General features: G+C 42.9%; 1 protein-coding gene across 1 annotated transcript; it reads left to right on the forward strand.

The window, feature by feature from the left end:
• The first annotated feature begins 875 nt into the window (after window positions 1–875).
• LOC148475075 (DNA dC->dU-editing enzyme APOBEC-3H-like) lies at window positions 876–10,615 on the forward strand. The gene is made up of 3 exons (XM_088457776.1): window positions 876–989; window positions 7,265–7,673; window positions 10,491–10,615. The coding sequence occupies exons 1-3, from the start codon at window positions 876–878 to the stop codon at window positions 10,613–10,615; spliced, it is 648 nt and encodes a 215-aa protein (XP_088313902.1).
• The last annotated feature ends 7,584 nt before the right edge of the window (window positions 10,616–18,199 follow it).

An 18,199-nucleotide genomic window follows, 5' to 3' on the forward strand; every position in this document is an offset into this window, starting at 1 on the left:
AGATGGAATTGTCCTTGGGCCCTCCCACCCACCCTTATGTTGTATAAACAGGACATGCACACTTTAACAAACCAATCATTTCAGCGCCAGGGTCTGCAACACGACTGTGGCTGAAATGATTGGTTCGTTTGGGCCCCCACAAAACAAGCTGTCAATTAATCTGTCCCTGCACAAACTGGCTCTACGGAGGCAAGATGTCGTCCTCATCCTCCTCATCCACCGATTCCTCACCCTCTTCAGTGTTGTGTACATCCTCATCCTCACAGAGTATTAATTCATCCCACGTGGAATCCACCACCACAGGTCCCTCTGTACTTTCTGGAGGCTGGTGTTCCCAGAAGAATTGATAATTAATTTTGATGAACATCATCTTCTCCACATTTTGTGGAAGCAACCTCCTACGCCTTTCGCTGACAAGGTTCCCGGCTGCACTAAACACTCTTTCGGAATACACACTGGAGGGGGGGCAACTCAGGTAAAATAGAGCCAGTTTGTACAGGAGCCTCCAAATTGCCTCTTTTTCCTGCCAGTACAGGTACGGACTGTCTGACATGCCTACTTGCATCCTGTCACCAATGTAATCCTCCACCATTCTGTCATTTCTGACAGTATCATATGGAGCCCCCTTTGATTTTTGTTGCCATATGACAGATTGACTTTTTGCTGCTGTCTACACCCCCTCTTCATCCGATCATTACCCACACGTCGAGGGATTGAGTTGTGACCCTCTGCTGTATTAAAAGCTGAATCATGGCTGCCGGCAATGGAGCCAATCCACTGAACTGTACTGCTTGCATGCGGGAGCTCTAAACGGAAACCACACAGCTGAGAAGCCATCAAGGTACCAGTGAGCCAGTGGACCAGATGGCTAACATATGGCGGGGCTGCTCCTTCACAGCGGCTATCAGCACACAGTGCCAAATACAACTCATAACAGAGACAGTCTCAGGAGACACAAACAGGAGACTCAACAATTAGAGCGGATTCAGGTGAGCCGTGTGACGAGAGTGGGAATTCACACCACGGCACCCTGTACTAGGATTACCCCCATTCTCACCCCAGTGCATCACAGGATTTATTTCAATTAGTCAGATTGGACCTTGCAGACATCTATCGGACTGGGTGAGACCGTTATTCTCTTTTCCACATTTTCTATCTGGACTGACACATGTCAGAATTGTTACATTGAAGAGATTTTGGTCATCACCCTCCTTTTAGCAGCCTGTCCCTCATTGCTACATCATTTCCATTAGCAACAAATGACATTTTACATGTTTACCTTCATTGGTTAGCCTATTATGTGGTTTAGTTGATTGTATTTTAATAAATTACATATTTGTCTACCAGCGCTACATTCCTTTTTTTCTATTTGATTCATATAGTCCTGAGTCTGCCCTGTTCCACTTGTCCACATGTCCGTGGTTAAGTGGACATTGGGTTCAACTGCATTTTTTAGGACACTGAGGACACTTTTTCTGACGTCTCTGTACATTCTCGGTATCACATGCCTAGTGAAGTGGAATCTAGACGGGATTTGGTACCGGGGACACACTACCTCCATCAATTGTCTAAATCCCATTGCTCTAATAGCGGATACCGGATGCACATCTAACACCAACATAGCTGTCAAGGCCTCAGTTATCCACTTTGCAACAGGATGACTGCTGTCGTACTTCATCCTCTTCACTAAGGACTGTTGGAGGGTCAATTGCTTAGTAAAAGAAGTACTGTAGTGGTGTTCCAACTTTCTCTCTGTGATGATGAACGACTCCCAGTAGCGGCAGCAGTAGGCGTAGCAATGCAGGATCCTCCGGAGGAATCCCGTATAGGAGTCAGTCATGCCAGTGACATGGCCTGCAGGACTACTTCTGATCCTGACTGAGGAGGAAATTGACGAGGAGGGAGTTCACAGTGTGGTTTGCAGGCACTTGGATACAACAGGACAAAGGGATTTAGGTGTCCCTGGACTACTTACAGTCTTAGCCACAGGTTCTGAACTTGGCAGTAACTTTTTATGAATGCGCTGCAGGTGACGTATAAGGGAGGATGTTCCTAGGTGGTTAACGTCCTTAACCCTACTTATTACACCTTGACATACGCTACATATGGCAAAACAGTTGTTGTCCAGATTTGGATATAAATATTTCCAGAGATGGAATTTTTGGTTTTCTGCCCAGGCATGACGATGGGGTTTTTCATTCCACGGATGACAACTCTTTCCCTTGGTGCCTGATTTATACAAACCACATCACCATCAGAATCCTCCTCGTCAACTTCCTCCTCAGCGCCAGCTACACCAGTATCCTCATCCTGTTGTACTTCAACAGTGACATCTTCAATTTGAATATCAGCAACTGGACTGTGGATGCTCCTTCCAGCACTTGCAGAGGGCGTGCAAATGGTGGAAGGAGCCAACTCTTTACATCCAGTGTTGGGAAGGTCAGGCATTGCAACCGCCACCACACTTGGACTCTCCTTGGGGATTTGTGATAGCTTCTTAGACCGCACAGTTCTTTGCTGTGCTTTTGCCAGCTTAAATCTTATAATTTTTCTAGCGGGAGGAGGAGGGCTTCCATCATCATGTGAAGCTGAACCACTAGTCATGAACATAGGCCAGGACCCTAGCCGTTCCTTGCCACTCTGTGTTGTAAATGGCATAGTGGCAAGTTTAAGTTTCTCCTCAGATGATTTAAATTTATTTTTTTGGGTCAATTTACTGAACTTTGGCTTTTTGGATTTTACATGCCCTCAACTATGACATTGGGCATCGGCCTTGGCAGACGACGTTGATGGCATTTCATCGTCTATGTCATGACTAGTGGCAGCAGCTTCAGCACTAGGAGGAAGTGGTTCTTGATCTTTCCCTATTTTATCCTCCAAATTTTTGTCCTCCATTATTTTTATGGAGTGAATAACCCCTGTACAAATTATTTTGATGAGGTGCAGTTTACACCACACAGGACAGCACCTGTAAAAATGATTTTGATGAAAGGCAGCGTACAACCCACAGGACATCCCCTGTAAAAATTATTTTGATACAGGGCAGCGTACAACACACAGGACAGCCCCTGTAATAATCATTTTGATGAAAGGCAGCGCACAACCCACAGGACATCCCCTGTAAAAATTATTTTGATGAAGGGCAGCGTACAACCCACAGGACAGCCCCTGTAAAAATTATTTTGACGATGAAGGGCAGCGTACCCCTACACCACACAAGACAGCCCCTGTAGTTTGTTGAAGGGCAACGTACCCCTACACCACACAGGACAGCCCCTGTAAAAATTAGTTTGATGATGAAGGGCAATGTACCCCTACACCACACAGGACAGCCCCTGTAAAAATTAGTTTGATGATGAAGGGCAGCGTACCCCTACACCACACAGGACAGCTCCTGTAAAAATTAGTTTGATGATGAAGGGCAATGTACCCCTACACCACACAGGACAGCTCCTGTAAAAATTAGTTTGATGATGAAGGGCAGCGTACACCACACAGGACAGCCCCTGTAAAAATTATTTTTATTTTTGGGCAGCAGCCCCTTGACAGGAGCATAGCACCCCTGCGCACCTACCTTACGCCGATGACAGGTGTGGCTAACATGGCACGCACAAAATTGATTTTTTTTCTAACACTGGTGGTAGGTGAAGAGAACACCGCTGAAGGATGAGCACCCCCTGAACACAGCACTACAGCCAGCCAGCCCCTATGGACAGGACAACAGCCAGTCCCTATATGGACAACAGTAGCTAGCCAGCCCCTATGTATATAGACAACAGTAGCTAGCCAGCCAGTGTCAGCAACATCTCCCAGCTCCTTCCCTCTTCATGCAATAGCCAGCCAGCCCAGTATGTAATGTACTATATATAAGTATATTTATTATATCACACAACACAGTAGTAGCCAACAGCTCCCAGCTCCCTCCCTCTGCACGCACGCTCCACAGCCGGAATGAAAAATGGTGGTGATTGCGGGACCTTTATAGAATCAAAAACCCGTGAGAATCCGACAGTGGGATGATGACGTTTTGCCTCGTTCCGGGAACCGAGTCAGGCGGGAACACCCGAGTCGGACTCAGATCCCGGCTCGGACTGGGCGGGGGGGGGGTGTTTGGTGCTTGGATTTTGCTCATCCCTAATTTTAATAAAAACATTTTTTTTAACTCTTATATTGAAGAAGTGCCCCCATAAAAAGTCTTTCTTTCTTCGTTTGTGTCAAACAAACCCTTAGGGGTACGTTTACTAAGATGGCAGTGCTATTTAAGAAGTGATGTTGCCCACAGCAACCAATCAAATTCTGCTTCTCATTTATCTAGCACTTTCTAGAAGATAATACCTGGAATCTGATTGTTTGCAATGGCCAACATCACTTCTTAATAGAACTCCCATCTTAGTAAATTTACCCCTTAAACTCTAAGGGAGCACCACAAGATATACCATATTTATTCAGATATAATTTTTGATTAGTATACTAAAAGTTATCCTATACTTATAATTATTGACTTCTCATATTTTGGTCATTTATTAACATTATACCTGTGCAGAGACACTCCACCAAAAATAAATATTCTATATTGTGTATGAAATGAGTACTGCATATTTGGAATGTACTACTACCACTTTAAAGCCACATCTCCAAACATAAGGATCTGATTCAGAGTCACGGGTGCTGAGGGGAGTGCGGGTATTATTATTTACCTGGGTCTGGATTTGCTGGAGGGGCACGGCGGGCGCCTCCCCCTCTTAGTTCACAGCAGCCCAGCACACATTGCTGTGCAGAGCCAGATTTAGACCTCACGGGGCCCTAGGCAAGACATTGTTTAGGGGCCCCCTCCCTCAAACAATCCAGTGCATATATTACAGTAGGTGTCACTGGAGCAAGACACACACATCATATTATATACCTGCATCTCATTATAAGCATGCATAATTATATATAGATGTATGTATATATATATATATATATATATATATATATATATATATATACACACACACACATACACACACACACTCCATTAGACCGGCACTCAGCATAAAAATTGGTAATTACCTGGGTTCCCTCCAGGGAAAAGCAACTTCCATGTAATAAATATGTATATTGGCGGCACTCCACGGATTCATACACAAACACGCTGCAACAGCTTAGTTGTTTATCAACATTTCAGATGTCTTTAATACATCTTTCATCAGGATATATCTTTAATACATCTTTCGTCAGGATATATCCTAACGAAAGATGTATTAAAGATATATCCTAACGAAAGATGTATTAAAGACATCTGAAACATTGATAAACAACTAAGCTGGTGCAGCGTGTTTGTGTATGAATCCGTGGAGTGCCGACGATATACATCTTTTTATATATATATATATATATATATATATACATATACACAGTTTTATTTCTAAAAATGAAACCTGTCCGATCTGTGGAAATGAATAGGCGGCACTCTTGAATCCTGATGAAAAGATCTTAGGACCTTGAAACGTTGACTATGTATTTAATCCATCGGTGATCAATACACGTTTTTTTGGAGACAAAAGAATGCCGCCTATTCTTTTCCACACGGGGAAGGCCCGGTTTTCCTTATTTTGCTCCAGTGACACCCACTGTACTATATGCACAATTACTACAGCCTTCCTAGATCACATTATATATACAGGTTGAGTCTCCGATATCCAAAATGCTTGGGACCAGGGGTATTTTGGATAACGAAATATTCCGTATTTTGGAATATTTGCATACCATAATGAAATATTTTGGGAATGGGACCCCAATATACACAGATTGCATTTATGTGTTATATACACCTTATACACACAGCCTGCAGGTCATTTTATACAATATTTTCAATAATTTTGTGGCTCAAACAAAGTTTGTGTACATACATAAAATTCAATTATGTTTCATATACACCCTATACACAGAGCCTGAAAGTAATTTTGTGTACATTGAACCATCAGAAATCAAAAGTTTCATTATCTCAGTCAAGTCAAAAATATTCCGTATTTCGGAATAGTTGGATATGGGAGACTCAATCTGTGTGTGTGTATATATATATATATATATATATATATATATTATATATATTAAAAAATCTATCTAGACAGATAGACATATATATCATCCTGTAACAAATATATACATGAAAGGAGTGTGGTGAGCATTTATGTGTCAGTGTGATAGACGAAACGGGATGAAAGGGGGTCAAATAAACAGAGGAAGACAGGAGGAAAAATAGTGTGAGACTGTAGGAAAGGGGGAAGAACAGAGGGACATGGGAGGAAAGGGGGAAAAACAGAGGGAGATGGGAGTAATGGAGGAAGAACAGAGGGAGATGGGAGAAGGTGAGGGAATAGAAAATAAGATAAAAACACCTTCACAATAGGTAGTAACACAGCAAATTATATATATGTATAATCTAGTGACATTGCAAAAACTGTGCATAAATCCAGTAGGTGTCACCAGGTCAAGTCTTGACCTAGTGACACCTACTGGATAAATGCAGTTTTTACAATGTCACTAGATGAGAAATAAAATAAAATAATAATTATATATATATATATATATATATATATATGTATAGTGTATATGATATGAAAATGTACTGTATATCTCAATGGGAGCAAAAAAAGATATATATATATATAACCCACCGAAAATCAGGTTGCGCTACCGCCCCCCCCGGAAAGGTGGGCAAGTCTCCCGGTCGGCGCCACATCCCCCGGCTCCCCCCCCTCCTCCGGCATCCACTCCGGCTTGTAAGTGCCAAAGTGGGCGGTCCGGGGGAGCCGATGACGCGATTCGCGCTGAATCGCGTCCCCGTGGCCCCGCCCCCTGGCAGCACAATGCCGGTAATCTGGCATTGTATGGCGGGGGCGTGGCCGTGATGACGCGATCGCAAAATCACACCCCCCCGATCCACCCCCAAATTAGCTGCACGCCCCCATGCTGTACAGTTATGGCTGCCTCAATGTCGGCATGTATGATGTAAGTATTGTATTCTCCAGGAGTAAAGTAGGCGTATATGCTACCTGGACTCATTTTGCATACATGGAAAGCCCTGCACATTATGCAAAATGCACCTTTGGGGTGTATTTTGCATTTGCGATTAAGGCACAAATTCCATCCAACTCTACATGAGCCTTGGACCTCATGGTCTTCAAAATTATTTTTTTTCCAGTAGACTATCTACTTAAGTACTACATCGTCAGGTTTTATTCCTATGTGTGTGTAATTCTGCATTCCTATTTTTTTTTAGATCTGTTTCGCTTATCCAACTGCAGTGATGATTCCAATGACACCCCATATGTTTTACTCTCACTATAAACCAGGCACAGATCCCCCTGCAACTCACCTCTGCTATGAAGTCTATAATCAGAGCACACTTATTGACTCAGGTCACTTTACGAACACTGAAGAAGACCACGCCGAGCACGTGTTCATTGGGGAACGGTTCAAAGATGCCTGGAAAAGCTGCACCATTGTCTGGTACATCTCCTGGAGTCCATGCGATCATTGTATTCAAATCTTGCTGAACACGTTTCTTCCCAGCAACCCTGACCTCAAGTTGCATATCATATTTGCCAAGGTCTACCATCTCACTACGCAGAGTAACATCCAGAAACTCCATGCAAGAGGAGTTAAAATACGTGCGATGTTTTATTTAGGTACATATTGTCCATTAAATTTTGCCTAACAGCATCTTCAAGTCCAGCAATAATTTATATTCTCAGTTGTCATGTGCAGGTATTATTTACAATGTTTCAAGACAACTTAGTGAATAGCTATGGAGAATCCCATAGCTTGGTTGTAGATAAGGCTGCATTTTGGAATATGCAGATATGGCCGGATATTAACCAAAGGGAGAAACGTAATGGAGCTCTAATTTGCCAAAATGTTCCTAATTTGCCAAATCTGTTCCCAAATCAGAGCTCATTTCATTTCACCCCAAAAATATAGTTTTCATTCATATGCCCCTTTATTATTTCGGTTCTGGAGGGCTGCTGACTTTTGAGTCTTAGGCATAACTAATGTTTGTGTGTAACTCATATTTCCTAAACAAGACCAGACATAGCTTTCCTATAAGCATATTGTCAGGACCAATAAATTGTATCCCCCTGATGGGTACTAAATAGCTCAGGACTATGGTCATGCAGTACTCCATGGCCTGACAACGTGAGAGAAGTGCTTAATACTATAGGTACATATAATATTTTATCACTCTGCCGATTACACATTACACTACTGTAGGTGCGTATCTATAACCCAGTAGTCTGCCATCACATGTGGTAACGGAATGGGTATGTAATGCCGGCTGTCCGAATGCCTCCTATCAGAATGCCAACATCCCAATGGTTGGTATCCCGACAGGTGCCGGGTAAGTATACTCACCCATCCCCCCCTAACCCTCCCTTTTTGTAGCCTAACCCTTCCCACCCGCACCCTAACCCTCCCCATTAGTGTCTAAACCTAAGTTTCTCCCCTTCGTGCCTAAACATAACCCTCCCCCCAGTGGTGCCTAACCCTAACCCTCCCCCTAGGGGTGCCTAACCCTAACCTCAAACCCAAAACCTAACCCCGTAACACTCCCTAAACCTAACCCCCCACCCGCGGCTTAAGGGTCCCCTGGACTTACTTTGCTTGGGCTGGCGTCCTTCGGTGTTCTGGCATCGGGATTAAGACAGGCATCGGTATTTTGATGCCTAACTTAAGTCCCTTGTAGGGATTCCAGTCAGTATTGAGACCGGCGGCATCGCGGCCACCGGTCTCATAACTACATCTCTGTGGTAACAGTTCCCCAAATCTCTATAGCTACAACTGCAGTCTCTGCAACACAACAAACCCTCAGGTAATTAGTCTCAGATTGCTTCTATCAATAATATAGCTATTATTGATAGAAGTAATCAAAGCTTCTTCAAAGGCTAATTTTGTAGAACATTTACAAAATAGACTACAAAAAGAAGTACTTTATTTACTAAAACAAGTACAATACTCCAGTTACAAAATGATAACTATAAAAAGGGGTTACAATATAAGCAGACAATACATGGGCTGCAGTTCAAATAAAAAAAAAAAAAAAGAGAAACTTACAGAGTATAGCACTTATGTAGTAACATCTGAGAGCCGTCGGACATGAAAAGGAAACTGGAACAGCTCTACAATTTGATTTGAACCAGAGCATATTGCTCCCATGGCTTTTATCAGCTACACCACACCATTTATAGTGACCAACTCCCTGGTAACTGTCTGACTGGCCAATGATGGAAAGGGGGCTTGGAATGCAAACCGTAATTTTAAACATAATAAGTGGTGCTACAATGCTGAGACTTGTAGTACAATGCAGGAGTCATAGAATGCAGGCGTACACACTAGGTACTAAGAACAATGATAGTCAAAATAATCCTGATAAACTACAATTAACATGGATTATAAGTGAGGTTCTTAGTACATGTTTGGCTAAAAATGTTTATCCATCCACCACGTCAAGGTGAACCCCTGGCCACTGACCCAGATTTTATGCAACGCCACCCTTCTAGTGTTTATTTTAAAACCAGGAAATGGAAATCATTTTTCCTGTGTAAAATGAACATGGGAAATTGTATGCCCACATTAATTGTCATATGTAAAATTACATTAAATGTAACTGCACTGAGATGGGTATTATTGCATCCAAATTGCTGGTCCAATGGGCTCCTAAGTTGTATCAAATGAGTGCACCAACTTTATATATATTTCTGTGATTTTAGTAACCTCTAGCCCTTTTAGAAATATAATTTTTTTTTTTTTTAGCAAAAAACACATTAAATATTGGGATGTGTTGGTTCCCTGTCTTTTCCTTGTCACATCTTTTGGGTCCAGACTCCTGGTTGCATGTCCTGCTGTGTTTGGAGTCAGACCATCCATTTGAGATGCAAGCTAAGTGTACCCAAGTAATCTAGATTCAGAAATGAAGAGGATACCTACAGTAGTGTGCATATCTAATATTCCTCTGCACACAGGGACCTACCAACATGACAATAGAGTTGGCTTGGCCATCTCCCATCGGTACATCAGGGCCCCATCCACATATACAGAGCCACTGAAGGGGATATTGTCACTACATGTTGGGGGCATGCTGAGACTCCATAATCTTCCCTCTTAACACAGTCAATACTAAGAAGTTCAATAGACCCAGTACCACTTGGATTTATGCAAATAGAAAATCTGGTGGGTAATGCGATTATCAGGCTCCTTGTAACTGAATATTTTTTGTTGACACAAACACACCATTATGCTGGTTAATCTCAGTGGGTAAAGCATTGAGTGAAAAGAATGCCCAGGAGTTTATTCTCTTAAATTGCATATGCTCCTAGGGAGTAATTTATATAGCTTCCATACATGTTAACTGTTTCATTGACAATGTCACTTTCTATAAGGGACAGTAAAACATAGCTGATGCCTGGATTGCTTGAACAATAAATTTAGATTTTGTTTCTGTGTTTTAGATTTTCGTTGGTGCTGGAAACATTTTGTCGAAGCTACAGAATCCTTGGCCCCTTGGAAATATATATACATCAATTATCACAGGGCTTCTCAGTGGCTACTGGAAGCTTTAAAGGACAACAGTTAAACTTCATAGTTGTTTATTTATTTTAACATGTAAAGGCATACATTTCGCAGTAGCATGGGGTGTAATGGATATATGGTGCTCACAGCAGCGGGGATTGTTCCACCATTGGGCAGTACATTGGGGAATTTACTAAATATTGCTCTGTTCTACACAGAAGTTTATTTACCTTGATGTTAGCATATTTACATTTTTTTTTACAAGTTATAAACTGTAGCCTGGCAAAGAATGTGTAGTCTTGGCCTATTATCTATATGTTGTTTTTATAATAAATTATTAACTTTTACCTTTTTGTCTTGCCATAAAAGTACAGAGAATCTTGTACTTGATGGGATTAATATAATGTGGATTTATGAACACAACACTATATGGTTGATGAGTAACTCCATGCGCTCCCTTTAGAGAGATGTTCAAGCAAATAGGTGTAATAACTTGGAGCACCAAAATTTTTTATTAAAAATCACCAAATAACACGATCATTAAAACATAGAAAACGCTGTCCACAGGTAGGCAGTTGTGGACAGCATTTTCTATCTGGAGTTTGCTCACACCACCTCCCCAAAAAGGTATGAGACAAGGGGGACAATATGACTTTTTTTGTATATACTAGCACTTTAGCTGTTTTTTGATATATATATATATATATTTGACAGCGAACCCACTTCTAAAGTTTCAATTTTGGATCTCTATCGTCTGCACTATATTTAGCACTTTGTACTATGTTTACAATTCCATGCTGATATATAGTAGTGAGTTTTAATGATCGTGTAATTTGGTGATTTTTACTAAAAAATTTTGGTGCTGCAAGTTATTGCACCCATTTGCTTGAACATCTCTCTAAAGGGAGCGCATGGAGTTACTCATCAACCATATAGTGTTGTGTTCATTCTGATTCAGTTAATAGGTGTAGAACTGATTGTATTGATGAGTTTCTGTGCGGCAGACCTCTAGTTCATTGCGCACAGATAGGTCCCTTACAAACTTTATAATGTGGATTTATGTCTGATCATGATCAGTTACTGACCAAGTGAGCGAAGGGTAAAAGAAAAACAGGTGGTGCTGTTATTTGTGCAATAAATACATATATTTCAATATCTAGAAAATAGTTTAATTAAAACAATGAACAAATAATGAATGCTCCCGGGAGTATTATAATAAACATATATAACATTGTAAAATCAATACAATTGTAGACATCGGATCTATAAATATAGATAAATACTTGTTGTCCGTATAACTGTGTAAACAAGTAGCTATATGGTCTCTTTTAGAAACAATGTTGCCACATAATAGTATCACAATTAAAAACAAGTTTGAATGGATAAAAAAGGTAGTCGCAACTTTCATATCAAATCTCAGTCTATTCAACAGCAGCAGTAAGATATATTTACTGTGGGGACTCTCGGTGTAGTCCTCGTCCGTCTCTACGTGGTTATAAATTTGCTCCAGTAAGTACTTGCTGTATGTCGGCCACGATATGTGAGATTACCGTTAGGAGACTTAGGGGGTCATTCAGACCCACTCGCGAGCGGCAGTACGCTCGCAAGTGGGTCGATGTTCCCCACTGCGCATGCGCACGACGGAGGGAGCTCCGTCATGCGCGAGACCCGGGGAGCGACGGACTCTCCATCGCTCCGGGTCTCGCACCAAAGGGGGCGTGCTGTCGAAGTTGATTGACAGCACGCCCCCTTTGGTGGGCGTGCCTGCCAGACGGAGGCGTTCCCATGGGAACGCCTACCGTCTGAAGCCGGCCCCACTGATAACACTAGTGATGTCAGTGGGAGTGATTTTGGCTCTGATAGAGCCAAAATCACTCCAGCGCTTGTGGCAGGGAGACCCTACCACAGGGTCTCCGTCGCAAGTCCGATGGTCGTGATGGTCAAGACCATCGCGACCATCTTTTTGGCCGCTCGCATATGCTGTGGGTGGTCACCCACAGCTATGCGAGCGGCCAGGAGGCTGCTCCATTTTCATGGAGGGCCCTGATTCAGAGCGAGCGCTCTGGTCAGAGCGTCCGGCTCTGAATCAGGCCCTTAGGCTCTGATTCAGAGCCGGACGCTCTGATAGAGTGCTTGCTCTGAATCAGGGCCGGCCCTCTTGTTTTTTAGAGAGGCCTCCTGGCCGCTCGCATAGCTGTGGGTGACCACCCAGAGCTATAGCGAGCGGCCAGGAAGATGGTCGCGATGGTCAAGACCATCGCGACCATCGGGCTTGCGACGAGACCCTTGTAGTAGGGTCTCTTGGCCGCAAGCCCCAGAAAGATTTCGTGATGTCAGTGGGGCCGCCCCCAAACGGAGGTGTTCACATGGGAAGCCTCCGTTTGGGCAGCCACTCCCCCGGCCCACCCACCAAAGGGGGCGTGTTGTCACTCAACATCAACAGCATGCCCCCTTTGGTACGAGACCCAGAATGATGGTTTGCCCGTGGCTATCCGGGTCTCGCGCATGCACACGACGGAGACGGCTCCATCGTTCGCATGCGCACTGGGCCACCATCAACCCGCTTGCGAGCGCATAGCACTCGCGAGCGGGTCTGAATCAGGTCCTTAGATGAATAGCCATCGTAGGATATCCTATAGCGAGAGCCCACCGGGACCAGTGATGCAGAAGCTGTACGGCGCCCTCTGCCAGTGCTTCTATGTGGCAATATCAGCTCCTGATACACAGGGTGTAGTCGAAATGAGCTGTCTACTGTTGGGAAAGCAGCAGAGAGTGGCTGGCAGCTTGTATATTAGCCGCTCTGTAAGACATCCGGTGTGTACAGGGAATCCGCAAAACTTCAACGCGTTTCTCTGCACAGGGCAGCTTTTACAAGAAGCGGAAATTCTCTTGTGTGCGCTGAGAGGACATAAATACCTCCTTCACGCCTGATGGTAGTTAATCGCTAATCAATCTCGGCATAGTTCTTAAAATACAGGGGACCCCTACGCATTTCCCCCCCTGTATTTTAAGAACCTGGACAGGCTCAACATAGCCCAGTGGTGGTCCTTAAAATACAGGGGACCCCTACGCATTTTTTCTACTGTATTTTAAGAACCAGGACTGGCTTTTCAGAGCCCTGGGACTCTTCCTAGAGTTGGCCGGCCGTCTAAAGTGAGCGATTGGGGGAGAAGGGCCCTAGTCAAAAGAGGTGACCAAGAACCCAATGGTCACTTTGGTCAGAGCTACAGCATTCCTCTGTGGAGAGGAGAACCTTCCAGAAGGACAACCATCTCTGCAGCAATCCACCAATTAGGCCTGTATCGTAGAGTGGCCAGACGGAAGCCACTCCTTAGTAAAAAGCACATGGCAGCCCGCCTGGAGTTTGCCAAAATGCACCTGAAGGACTCTCAGACCATGATGAGATGAAGATTAAACTCTTTGGCGTGAATGCCAGGCGTTATCTTTGGAGGAAACCAGGCACCGCTCATTACCAGGCCAATACCATTCCTACAGCGAAGCATGGTGGTGGCAGCATCATGCTGTGGGGATGTTTTTCAGCAGCAGGAACTGGGAGACTAGTCAGGATAGAGGGAAAGATGAATACAGCAATGTACAGAGACATCCTGGATGAAAACCTGCTCCAGAGCGCTCTTGACCTCAGATTGAGGCGACGGTTCATCTTTCAGCAGGATAACGACCCTAAGCACACAGCCAAGATATCAAAGAAGTAGCTTCAGGACAACTCTGTGAATGTCCTTAAGTGGCCCAGCCAGAGCCCAGACTTGAATCCGATTGAACATCTCTGGAGAGATCTGAAAATGGCTGTGCACCGATGCTTCCCATCCAACCTGATGTAGCTTGAGAGGTGTCCAAAGATAGGTGTGCCAAGCTTGTGGCATCATATTCAAAAAGACTTGAGGCTGTAATTGCTGCCAAAGGTGCATCAACAAAGTACTGAGCAAAGGAAGTGAATACTTATGTACATGTGATTTCTTAGTTTGGTTTTTTTTTTAATAAATTTCTTTTTGGAATAAGGTTGTAACATAAAATGTGGAAAAAGTGAAGCGCTGTGAATATTTTCTGGATGAACTGTATAAAACAAGTGGAAAATACAGTCAGGTGCATAACTATTGGGACATTGACAGAATTTTCATATTTTGGCCTCTATTCACACCACAATGGCTTTGAAATGAAACAAACAAGATGTGCTTTAACTGCAGACTTCAGATTTAATTTGAGGGTAATTACATCCAAATCAGGTGAACGGTGTAGGAATTACAACGGTTTCTATATGTGCCTCCCAAATTTTAAGGGGCCAAAAGTAATGGGACAAACTAAACAATCCTAAATCTAACTTTCATTTTTTAATACTTTGTTGCAAATCGTTTGCAGGCAATTACAGCCTGAAGTTTGGAACGCATAGACATCACCAGATGCTGGGTTTCATCCCTGGTGATGCTCTGCCAGGCCTCTACTGCAAATGTCTTCAGTTCCTGCTTGTTTTTGGGGCATTTTCCCTTCATCAAGTGAAATGCATGCTCAATCAGATTCAGGTCAGGGGATTGACTTGGCCATTGCATAACATTCCACTTTTTAGCCTTAAAAAACTCTTTGGTTGCTTTTGCAGTATGCTTTGAGTCATTGTCCATCTGCACTGTGAAGCGCCGTCCAATGAGTTCTGAAGCATTTGACTGAATATGAGCATATAATATTGCCCGAAACACTTCAAAATTAATTCTGCTGCTTTTGTCAGCAGTCACATCATCAATAAATACAAGGGAACCAGTTCCATTGGCAGCCATACATGCCCACGTCATGAAACTACCACCACCATGCTTCACTGATGAGGTGGTATGTTTTGGATCATGAGCAGTTCCTTTCCTTCTCCATACTCTTCTCCTCCCATCACTCTGGTACAAGTTGATCTTTGTCTCATCTGTCCATAGGATGTTGTTCCAGAACTGTAATGGCTTTTTTAGATGTTGCTTGGCAAACTCTAATCTGGTCTTCCTGTTTTTGAGGCTCACCAATGGTTTACATCTTGTGGTGAACCCTCTATATTCACTCTTGTGAAGTCTTCTCTTGATTGTTGACATTGACACATATACACCTACCTCCTGTAGAGTGTTCTTGATTTGGCCAAAGTTGTGAAGGGGTTTTTCTTCACCAGGGAAATAATTCTTCTGTCATCCACCACAGTTGTTTTTCGTGGTCTTCTGGGTCTTTTGGTGTTGCTGAGCTCTCCGATGCATTCTTTCTTTTTAAGAATGTTCCAAACAGTTGATTTGGCCACACCTAATGTTTTTGCTATCTCTCTGATGGGTTTGTTTTGATTTTTCAGCCTAATGATGGTTGGCTTCACTGATAGTGACAGCTCTTTGGATCTCATATTGAGGGTCGACAGCAACTGATTCCAAATGCAAATGTCACACCTAGAATCAACTCCAGACCTTTTACCTGCTTAATTGATAATGAAATAACGAGGGAATAGCCCACACCTGTCCATGAAATAGCTTTTGAGTTGATAGTCCCATTACTTTTGGCCCCTTAAAAAGTGGGAGGCACATATAGAAACCGTTGTAATTCCTACACCGTTCACCTGATTTGGATGTAATTACCCTCAAATTAAATCTGAAAGTCTGCAGTTAAAGCACATCTTGTTTGTTTCATTTCAAAGCCATTGTGGTGGTGAATAGAGGCCAAAATCTGAAAATTCTGTCAATGTCTCAATATATATGCACCTGACTGTAAAAGAACCACATGTGTGTACAATTGTTTCAAATGATACAACCACTAAAGGCTTTTTATAAATTAGATCTGCACAAGATCAGAAAATTCTTCTTTCCCAATTTATATAACTTGAAGACGTACCATACTCACTCAAACTTTCTTACATAGCGGTATCTTTCAGTAAGGATTTTCACGGTCAACATAAAATACACGCAGTGCTTGCTGTTTTCTTTCTTTCCAATCTTATCTAATATTCTTTTTCTATCCATGGATGATCCCAGTGCTGCAACCGAGGTCGCAACCTGGGGTCACCATTGAAACGATTCTTGTCCCTTCAGCCAGGCTGCTGGAGCTAGTTTCCCGCAGCCTGCGAGGTCAGGAAGTCTGCGTGCACCCACTCAGACTCTGGCCTCGTCCCTCCCGGAAAACAGGGACGAGACGCCCGTTTCCGGGAATGCTGCCAGGGAATGCCCCCACTCTGCCTCCCAAATGCCGCAGCCTGCGGCTTGGAGACGCTGCGAGCGAACTCGCAGATGGAGGGCATGGACATGCTCAGTCCTCCCACCATCGGAGATGTGCGCTAACCATCTAGTTAGCGTACATCCCTGAATAAAGCCCACAGTGTACTAGAAATGCGGGGCTGCAACGATAGCTGCAGGGGAATTAGTTTTAAACATATACAAAGCCACAGATGCAGCACAACAGCACTTGGCGTGAGAAAAAGCCGTGGCCGCTCGCATCTGAGCCCATTTTACAGATTTAGAATCGGTCACACACAGATGTACAAAAGTTGTCAAACTGATCAGTGTAAGCTAGCAATGTCGTTTTGTCGCTATCAGTTGTTTTATTTATTCAACTCAGATGCATATTTTGAGCGAGAAAAAAACCCAGCTCGGCCGAGTCGCCCGAGAACAACTGAACGGTTATTGGACTTTTATAAGTTTGGAGTGTGTAAGACTATGTAATTGAAGAGTGTCTATTGAATAAAGAACTCCGTGGCAGTTGGTTGTTAGTTAAGTGATTAAAGACTGGAGTATGTTCGGTCTATAATGCAAATGTTCGTGTGAATATGAGTAAATAATTAGGTATTGTAGGAAAAGTAAAGAGATAGTAAGCGTTTTGAATCATCTTTAATATAATTATGATGTGACATATGATCACCCTGTTACACAAAGGTATTGCATACACAACCCAATACAGGAAAAACTCTACAAATAAGTCTTCTCCAAGTTTTTTTACAAAATATTGTTCCCAAAATTACATTTTGTTTCCTTCATCCATTTGCATATTATTATGATCAGGCCTATACTGCAGATGTTTAAATGAAAAAATAAAGGTGGTAGCGTATATGAAGATCTACTGCAATGTAATATTCACTTCAAACACTGCCAAGAATCTACCATCTTACCGGTATATGAGATATGCCCGCGGGTCCTTACCTGCACCCAGAACTTATATCTTTTCACATTGTTTGCACTTTTGATACAATGACTCTCGAATATAAAATTGAAATTTACATGTTTTATATATTCTAACCCTTATTACCAGAACTTGTGTTTCTTTTATAAGTATGAATTGTTTCAAAATGTTTTAAGAACCTCATTTATTGATTCAAGATATATTGTAACTATTTTGGGCTCTTACAACAATTTGTCTAACTTTTTAAAACGCCTATACCCCTTTCAGATACAAAGGTCCCTAAAACCCAGCTCTTACATTTGAGTGCCGGTCATTTTGCCAGTCCCTGTCTAAACCCCCTTTTGACAGAAAAGTAAATTACCAGGTCAAGCATTTCTACCTGATAATTTGCTGATCAACACAGGTATTTTTTCTGTCTGAAAGGGTCAACCTGGGTCAAAATTGCCGGGTCTCCGACAATGGTAAAAAGCAGGGTCGAAGTCCCGGGAATTTTGACCCGGGTTGACCCTTTCACACA

The sequence above is a fragment of the Taudactylus pleione genome, unplaced genomic scaffold (genome assembly GCF_031769625.1).
Source record: "Taudactylus pleione unplaced genomic scaffold, aTauple2 ptg000783l, whole genome shotgun sequence".
Taxonomy (NCBI): domain Eukaryota; kingdom Metazoa; phylum Chordata; class Amphibia; order Anura; family Myobatrachidae; genus Taudactylus; species Taudactylus pleione.